This window comes from Strigops habroptila, chromosome 1 (genome assembly GCF_004027225.2).
Source record: "Strigops habroptila isolate Jane chromosome 1, bStrHab1.2.pri, whole genome shotgun sequence".
NCBI classification, from domain to species: Eukaryota; Metazoa; Chordata; class Aves; order Psittaciformes; family Psittacidae; genus Strigops; species Strigops habroptila.
This window is the reverse complement of record NC_044277.2, coordinates 25490973-25504992: the sequence shown is the minus strand read 5'-3', so window position 1 is coordinate 25504992 and position 14020 is coordinate 25490973. Positions and strand designations below refer to the sequence as shown.

General features: G+C 43.5%; 1 protein-coding gene across 1 annotated transcript; it reads right to left on the bottom strand.

The window, feature by feature from the left end:
• Positions 1 to 1568: 1568 nt before the first annotated feature.
• On the bottom strand, positions 1569 to 12304 carry TMEM64 (transmembrane protein 64). Its single transcript, XM_030504471.1, has 3 exons — positions 11016 to 12304; positions 5042 to 5197; positions 1569 to 1901 (listed from the first exon to the last, which is right to left on the bottom strand). The coding sequence occupies exons 1-3, from the start codon at positions 11775 to 11777 to the stop codon at positions 1707 to 1709; spliced, it is 1113 nt and encodes a 370-aa protein (XP_030360331.1). The 5' UTR covers positions 11778 to 12304; the 3' UTR covers positions 1569 to 1706.
• Positions 12305 to 14020: the final 1716 nt, after the last annotated feature.

Here is a 14020-nt window from a genome sequence, read left to right as displayed (position 1 = left end):
TGCGCAGATGCCAAGTTATGTGAATACCGTACGTCCTCACAGTAAGACTGTTGGAGGCTATCAAATCTCTGCTTCCCAACAATCTTGAAGGCCTGCTATTCTCAACACAACAAAACTGCTTGGACCCTACAAACAGCCTTACAAAAAGGAGGCACAGTCATATTGTTAGAAAAAAACACAAATCTTGAAGACTGAAAGCATCCTTACAAACTTATGCAAAATAACTACAAAATAGTCAATACATCACTTTATGTATCAGGTGACTTGCATGCGTTTGAGCAATTAAACATTGGTATGTATATCTACATGAAACTCACACATACAAAACATCCTGTTCAGGTGTTATGTTTGTTTTCCTTTTACACACACACACAAGTTACTATCGGGTTATCCGGTCTACTCAAACGCAGTGAAAAAACAGTCCACAGCACACGTAAAAGGAGCATTATCCAATACAGTGTTATCTTGCAAAAAAGGAGTCAGAATTCCTGAGTCTCAGACATTACTGTCCTCCTCCATTACTGGATTATTTATTTTTCCCAAGGAGAACCTCTAGTTTTCATTTCTTCATGCTAATGAAATTTATAATAGATTGCATCTTCTAAAAAAATGTAAAACTTTTAGAAAAAAATATGCCAACTAAAGTGAAATTTTAAAGCTTTTTAAGGGGGGTTGGGGGGGAATTCACTTACAAAACAAAGGCCACCTTCATGTAAAATAAGTACTGCCAGTATCCCATCATTCTGTTTAAAGGAGGAATTTAGCTCCCTGTTCTGGAAGCGTTATTATGAGCAGTCATGCAAGTTGAAAAACTCCCTCCTTTTAACAATTAAAAATACTATAAATAGGACTAACATGGAACAGCCCTTTGTTACAATCACCAAGGTGGCAAAACCAATGCAACAGTTAGGTCATGAAGTCTCCTTCAATTTGTCACTGCAATCTATTATACCTTCTGTATTTTCCCTTTTACTTTGCATATTACACAGTGTAACTTAAAATGTTATTTAAGAGCACTTCAGTCCCACAATGTAGGATTTAAGCTTGTGTGAATACATATGCATGGCTCTGCAATATTTTTAATGACTTACAAAAATACATTCAAACAAAACTTTGTATAGGGCTTTCTCTTTTGTTTTGCTTTTTTTTCCTTTTTTTTTTTTTAATCAAAAATGAAGGAAAAGCCAAATGGTCCCATCATTAGCTAAATAAAATACTCCAAGTTCTGGAAGCAATTCCAAAGCAAAAGCACATTCAAGAATAACATACACTGAATTGCATACTTTCTCATTCATCTTTATCAGTAATAAAATTCTACTGCATATAATTATTCAGCCTTATAAATAATGCTAAGCAGAAAAATATTTACCTCTGTGCTACTTTTCTCAGTTTATAGAAGCATTTTTCAGTTTATAGGAGCAAAGGAAAAAAAACCTAAAGTGCAGACTACAGGCCATGACAGGCATAATAAATGACCAAAGGTGCAGCCAAATTTGCATTTACATCTTAATTACTTTGCCATCTCTTTCCTTGCTAGAAGTCACCCCATGTGCAACTGAAGAGCTGGTCGGTTGGTTTGTGCCACAGTACAACCTGTAACCACTGGTAAATTCTTTTTTTTTTTTTTTTAAACTAGTTGAATTGTCCATAGGTATTTCTAGGCAATAGCTTAGGTTCACAAAACCTTACTTTATTAATACTTGAAATCACACAATATTGACACCTCCTCCAGAGAATGCTACTGTCCTTTTGTTGCAGTATGTGGTTGAACCACTGATGCTTGGTTGACTGTCTTTAGCAAGTGATGTCTTCATTTCTATTTCACACGCTACAATAGCTGCATTCAGTTCCACTTGAGCTCGGTGAACGACATAAAACGTGAGTCCTATGCTTATGACAATCTGCAACAAAACAAGAAAGAGTGTTGTAGGCTATATAAACCGTAAGCATGAATACAAACAAACTGTTCTGAACAAACCAAAAAGTCACCAATGCAAACATTCATGGAGGCATCTGTTGGCTCCATGCTTCACAGGCAAGATATCAGATGGGAAATTAACTTGACCAATAAGCGGTTCTAAACCTACATATGCTAACAACATAACAGCATATCAAAACACAGACATTACCTAGACCTTAAATATTGATATAAATTGAAAATATATTTTCTTTCTTTCCACTGACATCCAAATACTTGTTAAAAACCAATCCTTTCACTTTCTCTCTTGGCGAAAATACTTTCACAAAGAAACAACATGGTGTATTTCTGTCAGTCAAAAGGGCTCTTTTCCCATGTACCAAGTGAATAATAGGTTGAAATTGTACTGGGCAACTGCAACTTGCAAAATAGCAGACAGGGGATGATGCAGACCAAAGGAAATAAAACTTCTTGTCCCTGCCCCTCTGGTGTGGAAGAAGGCAGAGAGCAGCAGCATCACTGTGCTTCTCGGCTATCACGACGAAACAGGACTGAGCAACTTACAGCAGTCCGTATGGGAAGAACTTGTTTTCTGGAGGATGGCTCAGGGAGGGGGACTGGATGTTGGTGGTGTGAGTTTTGTTTGTTTGTTTTAAGCAGGAAATATTATCCAAAACTAGGGTTTAGTTCAGGTTTTTGCTCTTTATTTTACTACTAAGAATTTTAAACTTCCACCACAAGAAGTACCAGGAATAAACCTGGACAATTTTTGCTTAGAAATTACTCATTCAGTGACAGCAGCATGCACTGCACTCTCCAGAGGAGGCCTTTGGTTTCAATAAAACACCAGTTAAGTTTTCAAATGAGATCCTCCTTAAAAAAAAAAAAAAAAAATAAAGTCTTCAAATAAAAATCAAGCTGTCTCATAGTGAGAGTGCCTTTGAAAGAAGTAAATTCCTCTGACTTTTTAAAGAACATTTTATGAAACCAGCTAGAATCTTCAACTTTAAAGAGAAACCAAAAAAAGGAAAAAAAAAAAAACCCAAAAAAAAACCCCCCAAAAAAACCAACAACCAAAAAACAAAGTAACAAAACCCCAAAAACCACCACCCAAAAAACTCTGGAAAAACATTATATTGTTCACAACAGAACCTAAAGTTTTGAGTTCAGCATCTGAACTTCACTATTAATTGGTAGGGCTGTTTTCTGTGAGGACTATCACTTAAAACATCTGCTGGCATGGCATAAAAGATGCTAGAATATCCCCAAGTAAGATGACTGACAAGTACAGTCAGAGGAGAATGTCAGAAGCACAACTCAGAGCAGGGTTGGCTGGAAGATCAGACCAGGTTGCTCAGCACTTTTGTCCAGTCAGGTGTTGAAAACTTCCAAGGACAGAGGTTTCACCACCTCTCCTATCCTTGTGGTGAAAAAGATGTTTCTCACAAATTCAAATTATATATACAGTTCAAAAGCTGGCCAATGTAAGAGTCAAAAGACGACTATGGACATGAAATTCTGAATACATAGGAAAAATCCTATTCTAAAAGCTTACCCAAATATTTAAATTTTACTGGTTTTAGAAACATTACTACCAGTAGCCTAGTTCTGTAGATGAATAATGATGACATAATGGCTATGTTCTGATATGCTAGTTGTTAGCATATCTACTCTACAGATCTAGTCTACTAGCCCGGAAATAACATTTCACAACTAAAATGAAAGCTGATCAAGTAACCATTTATTTTCTCTTTGATCTATTTATCCCACATTTAAAAAGGCATTTTTAATACTCACAACCCTGTTCTATGAAGCCTATAAATTAAATGTTCCACTTAAGAACACAAAAGTTGTGAGGGAAGGAGTATTAAAATGGTCCTCCTAGAGTTAGTTTTATAACTTAGCATTGTTTAACATCAGCTTTACAACCGTGAAAACCGAGGAAGATAAATGACTGCAGTATCAAAGTCTGCAAACCACAATAACTGCCAGTCAAACACACCCTGAAGTATTGACGCTGTCAGAGGAGGTTTTAATATATAATCTGGTTCTGAAATACTCATGACCTCTATGCTTGTAATGGTCTCAGACTTAAGGCTTACCCCAAAGATTTACTGACAAATTATTTCCTCAGCTAAGCTTCTGTAAAGGTACTATACACTTCTCATGAAATTACTCACTTGAAAAATCAGGATATTCTGATCTTGGCATTAGGAAAATATTACTTCTACACCACTTTCAATCCTGAATATCTATGCAAAATTGTGAGTGTTCAGTGCTGACAGTGAACACTGCATAGGTGCTGGGTCTATGCACCCTGAATACGCTGCTTCACAGCTGGTGGCACATGGGCTTTTGTGTAGTGGTGATCTGACACAACTGAAATTCAGCAGATTACCACCACAGAGGGCAAAAGAAGAGAACTTGACAAAACTGTGGCAGAAAAGAGAACACTGAGTAAGTTCTGCTTTGTGCCATGTGAGGTATGAGAGAATTAAACTTTGCTAACACAACAAAATCAAAAGAAAACAGTACACTGGAAACCAGTATCTCTGGGTATCTAGCAGTCAATAAGCCTGGGAAAAAAGAAATGTCAGCTCAGTTTTACACAATCTACTGAAAATACCAATAACAGTTATAAATGAAACACTTTTTAAAATCTGCTACTTTTCAATACCACACGCCATACTCGCTTGGCTCAGTCTGTGCAAGGTCAGTTATCTCAGACTAAGGATCTGTTATGCCAACAGAGAACAGCTCTTAACCCCCAAGACACGCATTCCCCTAAAACCTACTGCAACCCACCCCCCTTTTACTTGAAGCTGTACAACGTGAAAGACAAATCCCTCTCTGTCTCACACATTCCTATGGGCATTCAGTTTCCAAAGCAGAGATTGAATGACTTGAAGAGACAAAGCTACAGCAAGGAAACTTGTCTACTGTCTCCAGAAGAAAAATTCTGCCTTGAATCCCACTGGTACAGTAGATGGGCAAGAAATCAGGGGGATATAGAAATAAACTCAAAAAGATGACTGTTTCCAAGAGTAACTGCTTACCCAAGGAGTCATAAAGAGACTGACATTACTGTTACCAAAGTCTATGAAAGTTATTCTTTTAACTTACCTGTAAACTGAATATAAAATAGCCACTAACACTTTGCTCTGCAATCACATCCTCCATGGTGCGCAAGGTAGTGCCCAAGTACGAGTTCAGGAGCTGAGTAGGAAGCAGTCCAACTGAGGAAGCCATCAGGTAGTTGGGTAGTGACAAATCTGTAATCTGAGTAAAAGAGAGCATAAGAAATGGAGCACAGTTCCAACACAGTCTACGTGCACAAACAACCAGACTGCCACTCCTGTGCAAAATAATGAAAGAATTTCTTACATTCCTTCACTGAAAGTTTCCACTGTGTGTGAATGAAAAACAGTATACGGATAGTTTTCATCTGGCCTTTTAAAAGTTCTTAGGTTTTATTTCATTTCACCTTACTTTACGCAACATCTTCGTGCAGAAGTCATTGACTAAGGATGCAATTACACTGTTCATTGAAGATGTTTATTTCTTCATGGTGAACAGAGCCCTACAATTTATGAGAATTTGCTTGCGGGAAGAAATTACTTTATCAAATGTGAAGGTCTAAAGCAAAAATCTATTTGCTTTGCGTTTTACATGTATGGCAACTGGTAAGAGGCAAGGGTTTAAAATGTCGTTGTATTAAATGATCTAGGTAAACAGAACGGCAGATACAATTTGCCTCTGCAAAGGAAGTTATACAGCTCATTAAGATATATATATCTACCAGTGATCTCTATCTGCACTGAGATATACGGGTATCATTAAGAATCTCTGCCCAAGATATTTTACCTCACACTTTCATTAGTGAACAAAATAGCACACGGTTACAGCTTTTGTTAATTTATCTGGAAAAAACACTAATAATACTTCAAGAAACTTCCTCTCTTTGCTGAAATTTCTCTTCTGAGTCAATATGAGGACAGTTTATATGGGAATAAAATACACAGTAGCTAAATTAGTATCAGCAGCCATTGGGAAATATTAAATGAAAGAGCCAAGAGGCCAAATTATATTTACTCAAGAAAAATAGAAACAGGAGGAAACTATGGGTTAAAAATTAGTACAAAAAGGGTGATTCTCAAATAAGCAGCCTAAGGAATTTTCCAGACAATTCAGTTGATCACATAGTCATAAAACAAGTTCTAATTAAGAACAGCCCCTAACACTGGGAGCCTACATGGAAATTATTGACCTTGACAGTTCTGTACAATGTCGAAGACAAGAGAATAGCAGCAAAGTTACTCATTTCATCATGCTATTCTCAAAATAAACTTTGGTTACTATGAAAGTCACAGTGCTGAATTCTCAGAGCTCTAAGCACAATCAGTGGAAAGTTTTTGGGAGGAAGGAAGGGCAATGGAGGAGGCAAATGCAATGAAGCATGAAGATTGATTCACTGGAACAAGATCCAATAACTCGAATCAAAACTTCACGCTGTAAATTATTCTTCCCACAGACTGAAATATATACCAGCACTACAAATAATACAGTTCCTCTCTACACAGGATTAATTTAGGTTTATAATGAAAAAGCGCTACATAACTCACAGAATCATAGAATGGTTAGACCTTAAAGATCTTCTAGTTCCAACCCCCTGCCATGGGCAGGGACACCTTACACTTAGACCAGGCTACACAAAGCCCCGTCCAACCCGGCCTTGAACACTGCCAGGGATGGGGCATCCACACCTTTTCTGGGCAACCTGGTTCCAGTGCCTCACCACCCTCACAGTAAAGAATTTCTTCCTCACATCTAATCTAAATCTATCCTCCTTAAGATTAAAGCCATTACACTTTGTCCTATCCCTACACGCCCTTGTAAAAAGTCCCTCTCCAATTATGTCAGAATTTCACATTTGACCAATGCTTTGAAACTTTTTTTCTTCCCCCTGAACATAATAGTAATCTGGGCCATGCAGTAAGAATGCACAACCAAAATTTACCATATTACCAAGGGAATGAAGGAGCTGCTATTAAAAGTCTCTGAAATACTAATGCTGAGGCAAGATTTGCTAAGGCATTGTCATTACCATCTAATGGAACTGGGAAACTTCCCACAGGTTGTTCTAACACTCCCAGCCACCTCTCTCATTTCTGTACACATATTAAGGACACTTTGGTTGCAGAGCAACACATGTGCACACCTGGATTTGCCCTGAAGCAACTGGACCTCCTGAGCCATGAGAGAGACTGTTTCCAAACAAAGGAGAGGCTGCCAATGAACACACTGAACTGCAACCTGTGCTTCCATTAAAATGAAAGCTAGGGAAAGGGGGGTGGAATTTTGCACGTGCCCTTTTAAACCATGGTTTGCAAGGCTTAGACCTACACTGATATTCCTTCTCCCAGGATGCACAAGAGGTGGACAAGTGGCCCTACCTAAGAAAGCAGAGAAATCTGCAATAGAACTTACAGCTTTCCATGTCTTTCCTTTTATGAACTTTACCTGTTCTATAAACCTGATAGACCGGGGTCTGTGTGGCCAGACAAACACACCTTCTGCCAAACAGAAGCTACCAGAACTCCATTTCTAGCAAAAGTTCAAGATAGCACACATTAACAGTGAAATCCCAAAGCAAGCATGGATATAACTGTGTTATGGGCCATACTAACATATTTACATGAAATTAAGAACTACCTAACTGCTCTGGTAACAAGATCATTAGCCAGAAAATCTCCCACTAAGCCTTGCACAGGCTTTGTCCAGTAGAATTTTTGTGTATTCTTTGCAGCTCACAACTTTGGTTCAGTACTAGCAAAGAATAAATGCATGTGTCAGGACTTTGTTGGGGGTTTCACATGCCTTTAGTGATTGCACTAGATTTCTCTCCCCTCAACTCACAAATCCCTGTGTTTCAGATCTGGTAGGCTTAGCAACCGAGAGCAAAGGACAATGTTGATGCTCTTGATTTTCTCCGGGGGTGAGGAGGGGGGAAAGAACAAAACCCAGAACACTGCCACCAGGTATCAAATAAAAAACAAAACCAAAAAATAGCTATCAACCTTCCAACAAGCAGAGTAAGCAGCCTGCCTGTTCCTGCAAAGCAGGTACCATTTCTTCACGTCTGATTTCACTCTGTGCATTTCTGGAACCAGAGATGTCCACTTGGACGCTCAAGATTTTTTTTAGCCAGATTATTTCATACATGTGATATTCCTCTCAAAGAGGAAAAAAAAAATAAAGATGAATTCTGATCTAACTTACAGCTGGCACTACAAATAATCAGTTTGCACAAACCTCACTCTAGGGACCTACTAATAGGAAGGAGGTGATAACCTGCATACCAGGGCTCCTTACAGACCTGCCTTCAAAACACTCAGTTGCCAAGGGAAGAGGGCTGCGAGTGAGCAAACGCTCCAGTAACAGCTATCAGCCCACCCCAGCAGCCGAGGCCAACCTGGCATCACAGGAGCAACAATTAAGCAAAACCCACTCAAAGAGAAATACAAACACGCTTTCAGTTAACAAGTTTCTAGGTCTTCATAAAGGCAAGCAAATGCATTACCCCACTGCTCCTACTATCAGCACTTTCCCAAAAAGCAGCAGAATGAACTTATGAAGCAAGATGCTCATGTCTGGCTGGTGAAAGACTAAGGAACACTCCCTGTCAACTCAACCTCCCCAAACCCCTCAGCAGGTGGTACACACCACTGAACAAGTGCTTGTGGAAATCCATTAATTAATTCCAGCCCTGCAGATGACCACTCTCACATCAAGGTTATGCCTTGCCCTCAACTTCACGTGTCACTTCCTCCCTTCCCTCTCATTTAAGCATTCTCAGTATCTCCTGTTTACTTATACATATGCACCCAGAAAACATGCACAAAACAGACTGCTTGAAAATTAAAAATGAATAGGTTTTCTTAAGTTCACTGTTCTCCACTATTAAGAGCAATCCTTTCCAAAACCATTGCTGAAGTTGCTAGGATGGGGAATGAACAGATGGCTAGGGCACCTCAAACCCCCTTGTATTTTTAACTTAAATAAAGCATTAAGTTTTCAAATAAATCAGATTTCAAAGAAATTAACAGCTTGACCTATGTAGGTAGAATTTTGTATTATATACGTAGTTTAAACTTGACTCATGGCGAGAAACTGCCCTGAATTCCCAGATTTGCATGCAACATCTTTATTTTTCAGTAATCTAGCAGTTTATATTAAGTGTTCTCAGTTAAAATTTGAACACACTGTGCTTTATTTGACTATGCTGTGAAGTAGTAAATCCGGGTAATACATGTAACCCAAACTAACTTTAGCAGGCAATATCCAAGTTACTTGGCATATCAAGGATCTGGTTTCATCTGATTTCCTATCTGTTATTTTAACACTGAAACCTTCCCCCTGGAAAGAAAATTATTTAGTTTCCAGCACTTAGAGAATACAAAATGCTGACTTACAGCATCATTTTAATATTGCACTGGCCTGAATTCTCTGCTCAATTGTGTTTCCAACCAAATGGTTTGCCAGGAAGGAAATCTTTTTAACCCAGTAATTCTCCAGTCAGTTCTTGAGATCCAATACTACTCTACAACATCTGCTGACTACTTCGAGTGACACCCAGAAGCTGTGAACAACTGAAGCACAACAGCTCTCCCCACTTTAGGAGGGTCACACTACAGCAGAAGCTTCAACTGCAACACCAGGAGCTTGGGCTCCGGGGGGACTCTGCTCCCAGCTGCACGGGTCTAAGCTTCCTCAGTCCTGCAGTAATATAGGTAAATGAATAAAACAGTCGAGGTTCTTCTCAATCATTACAAGGAAACAGTTAAAGCACCTGCTTAAAAAGAAATTATAAGTTGCTACAGCTTTTATGGAGAGAGATTGCAGCTCTTGAGACAAATGCCTCAGCATACATAGCTTTATACATAGCAATTTTAAATATCTGATGTGGGCGTTAACCCCTAAAAATTGTGTGGATTTTTTCTTAAATAAAAAATTTGGTATTCAGTGATCTATTCATTTCAATCAGATGATTTTGTCAGAATTAAGCAAGCACTTCAGAAGGGTACAGGACCAGGACTGCAGAAGGGGGGAAGGAAAGTGTGCTGTAACAAAGTGGCAGACCAAACCACTTTTTAAGAGGATCTCTTACACTGAAGAACATACAAGTTACTGTTAAACGTTTAAAATATTTCACCATCTGGTTTGCTTTGTTTTGATTTCACAGACTTAGCAGACACAACTGAGGCGTAACACACAGCCGAAAACAAAACCTTCAGACAAAGCACTTAGGAAGAGATGAGGGTCTGAAATTGTCATCATCAGCATGATGGTACACAAAAAGGGGACCCTCCATGCTCTTCTTTACTTTCTCCTTTAAGATGACCAAAGAGAATAAGTTTATAAAATTTACATGACTACTCTTAAAGAACACACCAATCCTCATCTAAAAGCAGAAAGAAAAGCAAGACTAACCCCCTTTCAAACTCAAATTTAAACTAACTTTCAATACCACTGCGGTGTACAGTCTCTTCAGCTCTGAGGCTACATCTTGCTGCTTGCCCAAGATACGCAGCCTCTCTCATGTGCATGGACCTACCCTGTATGGATTTGCCAGATGTATGCTACAAACACCAACCAAACTGAGTAGAAACTTTGTCAATTTCTTTCTTTCCAATGTAATTACTTACATGAAGTAGTTTAGAGAGATCTGGCAAGACCGCTTAAAAATACTTTTCCTCCCATTCCACTCACTTTAAAAACACAGGCACTTTAAAACTGTTGTGTTCTCCACAGATTTTGCTAACCAGCACATTGGTGCTTCTTTCCAACATCAGAATACAGTCTTGAAAGCTAGAGAGCAGCTCTAACACAATGCCACCGAACAAGGCACCTTGAAAACCTGCACAAGCACAGTAGAGCCACCAGCAAAAGCAGGCAAGGGGGGATTACTTTTACTGCTGTTAGAAGAAACCAAGGTTTCTTCCCGGGAAAGGAGGCAACCTCCACCAGTGACACCGGCCACTATGCTGCAAGCCATCCTTCCAGCCAGACCTTCCTCCTTGGCCACACGGGAACTCACCGCAAAGACGGCATTCTGCAGCCCAAAGGGGATCGGCGTCAGCCGTGCCAGAGCCACCACCTTGAGGCCACTGCCGCCCTCCACGACACGGACGATGGCACTGAGTGTCTCGCTGCCCTGGATCCTGGCCCGCGCCCAGTGGGCCAACAGCCGCTTGCAGGCCACATGGGCGACAAAGGTGCCCACGAGGACGCCGAGCACCATCAGTCCCATGCCCAGCCAGAAGCCGTAGAGGCAGCTGGCGGCCACGTTGAGCAGGATGTAGCCCCAGCCGCAGGGGAAGGACACGATGATAAAGCCCACGGTGAAGAGCAGCACACCGGCCAGGCTGTCCAGGCTCTCGGCCCAGAGCACGAGGTCCCGCACGTACTGGCGCACCAGGGCCAGCGATGCGAAGCAGAGGGCTGCCAGGACGCACACGCTGAGGCAGCTCTTGCACCAGCAGGTGCCCAGGAGGCAGCAGGAGCAGCGCCAGCCCCGGGCCTCGGCCAGCCCGGACCCGCCGCCGCCCGCCTCGGGCAGCTGGCAAAGCAGCAGCTCCGCTGGCGGCAGCCCGCCCTGCTCCGCGTATGGCCCCAGCAGCAGCCCCTCGCCCCCCGCCGCCTCCGCCGGGACGAAGCCGACGGTGCCCCCGCCGCCTCCTGCCGCCGTCCCTGCGGCTCGGGACAGCCAGCGTCCCAGGTCCTGCCGGGCCCCCTGCGCCGCCGCCTGCTTCACGGCCCGGGAGAAGAGCTGCAGCGCCGCGGCCCCCGCGCCCCACATGCCCCCGCCCCGCCGCCCAGCGCTAGCGCTGCGGACCCGCCCAGCCCCGTCGCTCCCCGCCTCCGCACGCAGCCTGCGGGCAGGGGCGGCTGCTCCCTCATCGCCCCGCCATGGCCCGGCTGCCGGCGGCGGAGCCCAGCCGAGGGCCGGGCGGGGGCGGGGAAGCGGCAGCGGGGCGGGTGGGGAGGAGGGGGCCGCGCTTCGCCGCCGCCGCCGCGCGGGCCCAGCGGGCGGACGGTCCGCGGCGGCCTCCGCGCTGCCTCCCTCCTCAGCGTTAGACAGCAGCGGCGGCGCCGCGCTCTCCGTCCCGGCAGTGGCGGCCCTGGCGGAGCGCGAGTCCCGGGGGGCGGCAGCGGCGACAGCAGCGGAGCTCCATCTCCCGGCGCGCTGGGCTCCCGCTCCGCTCCCCGAAACGCGTTCTTGGAGCGGCGGTGCCGATGTGGCAGCCCGGGCGCCGCTCGCAGCGGAGGGGGAGGAGGCTCGGCTCCGGCAGCAGCAACGCCCGGCCCCGCTACGGGGCTCGGCGGCAGCGCCGCGGCCCGCCCCCCGCTCGGCCCCGCCCCGAGCCGGGTGTGCCTGCGCGGGCCTCCCGGCTCGTCCTCGCCGGAGGGAGCAAGGTGTCGGTGGTGGCTCCGCTGCTGCCCTGAGCCGTTCTTGCAGCCGTCGTTCACAGCCCCGGGCAGCAGCTTGCGGGGGGACCGCGCTGGGAAGCCGGTGGCTTTCTGTGAGCGGAGCGCGTGGCCGAGGCGCCTCTGAGTAGATGCTCGCATCGCGGCGGGTTGACCCGCTCGGTGGCTTCGCTCACGTGCCTGAAGGCTCAAGACACGCTTCCGGACAGTTTGAGCAGGAATTTTGAGCCGTTGCTGGAATCAGACAGCCTGAATGCGGGGGCTTAGTGCACAGGCGCCTTTCTCTGAAGCCTCACCGAGGCTCGACAGCTTCCTAGGTGGCTGATGGTCTGGCGTTACTAGTGACAGAAGCTGTATAGTGCGGAAAGGGTTTTGTTTCCTTTACAATGCTTAAATGTACCGTGCGTTCCAGTGGAGTTACATTCCTCCACTAGGAAATTTGCAGGCATATATAAAACAAGACTCTGTGTGGGAGCTGTAAAGGTTAAAGAGTGATTGGGAAAAAATGAAGGACGAATCTTGAATATACTGCAGATATATTCACTTGCAAAAGACGCCATTTAGAAATGATATAACCTGGATAGTCCAACAGATCAGCCTAAGAAAATGACATGTCTTTGAGCACCACAGCAGAACAAAACAATCCTGGCAGACACTGTACAACAGGGAGTTGCAGATAAGTATCTCCAGCATAATCTGCTTTCTTGCTGTCACTTGTATCCCAATGTGAGCATTTGATTTTGTGTGTGCTCTTTCAAACACAGGCAGGGCATACCTAATAATAATAATAATAATAATAATAATAATGCCCCGAATTCCAGGTTGTAAAGGGTGGTTGGCATACTTGTACATTCAGTAAGGCATTTCAGCAAACTGGGGATGGCTGGAAGTTCAGTAGGAAAACAAGAGGCAAAATATTCTGGTTTTATATTAAGAGCACGTATGTCTCTGATGTGGATACAGCTTGTGTATATTTTTGTTCAGTACAGTTGATTTCACAGAATATGAAAAAGCCTGAGTGGAAATGTTTATCAGAGTTCCACACTTTACGCTGCCCCTACATTTCTGTATTTAAAGTGTATAACCTTGTTGGAATGAATTGCCTGCTGCAGCTCCTAACAGCTACAGGGTTCTGTATTTGTAATCACAGAAAACTTGTATTGCAAGAGGAACATCGTAGGCTATCTGACTGACAGTCCTAAGATGACATTCCAAACTATAAAAATATTTTAACTAGTTAGTTGATGGAGATGCTTCTCTAGTCTCTAAGAGTATGCAGGCTGAAACTTCTTGATCTCATCCATCTCCTGGCTCCCCTAAAATAGCTAATCTTGGCACGGTACAGATCCTTAGAGCAATAGCTCAGGAAGGAAAAACAACAGGCAGTCAGATTTAGAGTGACGCGGAGTAAGAGCTGAAGCATCTTTGGATAAACATCCAAGTGAGGCCACAGGAATTCAGCAGGACTCGGGTGGAGCTGGGAGCCCTTCCCTTAAACAGAGCAGATACAGCTACAGAGCTGAGAGCAGCATCAGCTGGTGCCTGCAAGCCTTCCCAGTGCGCTCTTACCATCTCAAGGAGAAAAAACCCAACTTTACACATCCTTGAAAATGT

Coding starts and splice junctions, on each gene's coding strand:
- TMEM64 (XM_030504471.1), bottom strand. CDS start 11,777: ATGTGGGGCGCGGGGGCCGCGGCGCTGCAGCTCTTCTCCCGGGCCGTG. Junction 5,198..11,015: donor TGCAGAATGCCGTCTTTGCG/GTGAGTTCCCGT, acceptor TCTTTTACTCAG/ATTACAGATTTGTCACTACC. Junction 1,902..5,041: donor ATTTTATATTCAGTTTACAG/GTAAGTTAAAAG, acceptor GTTTTGTTGCAG/ATTGTCATAAGCATAGGACT.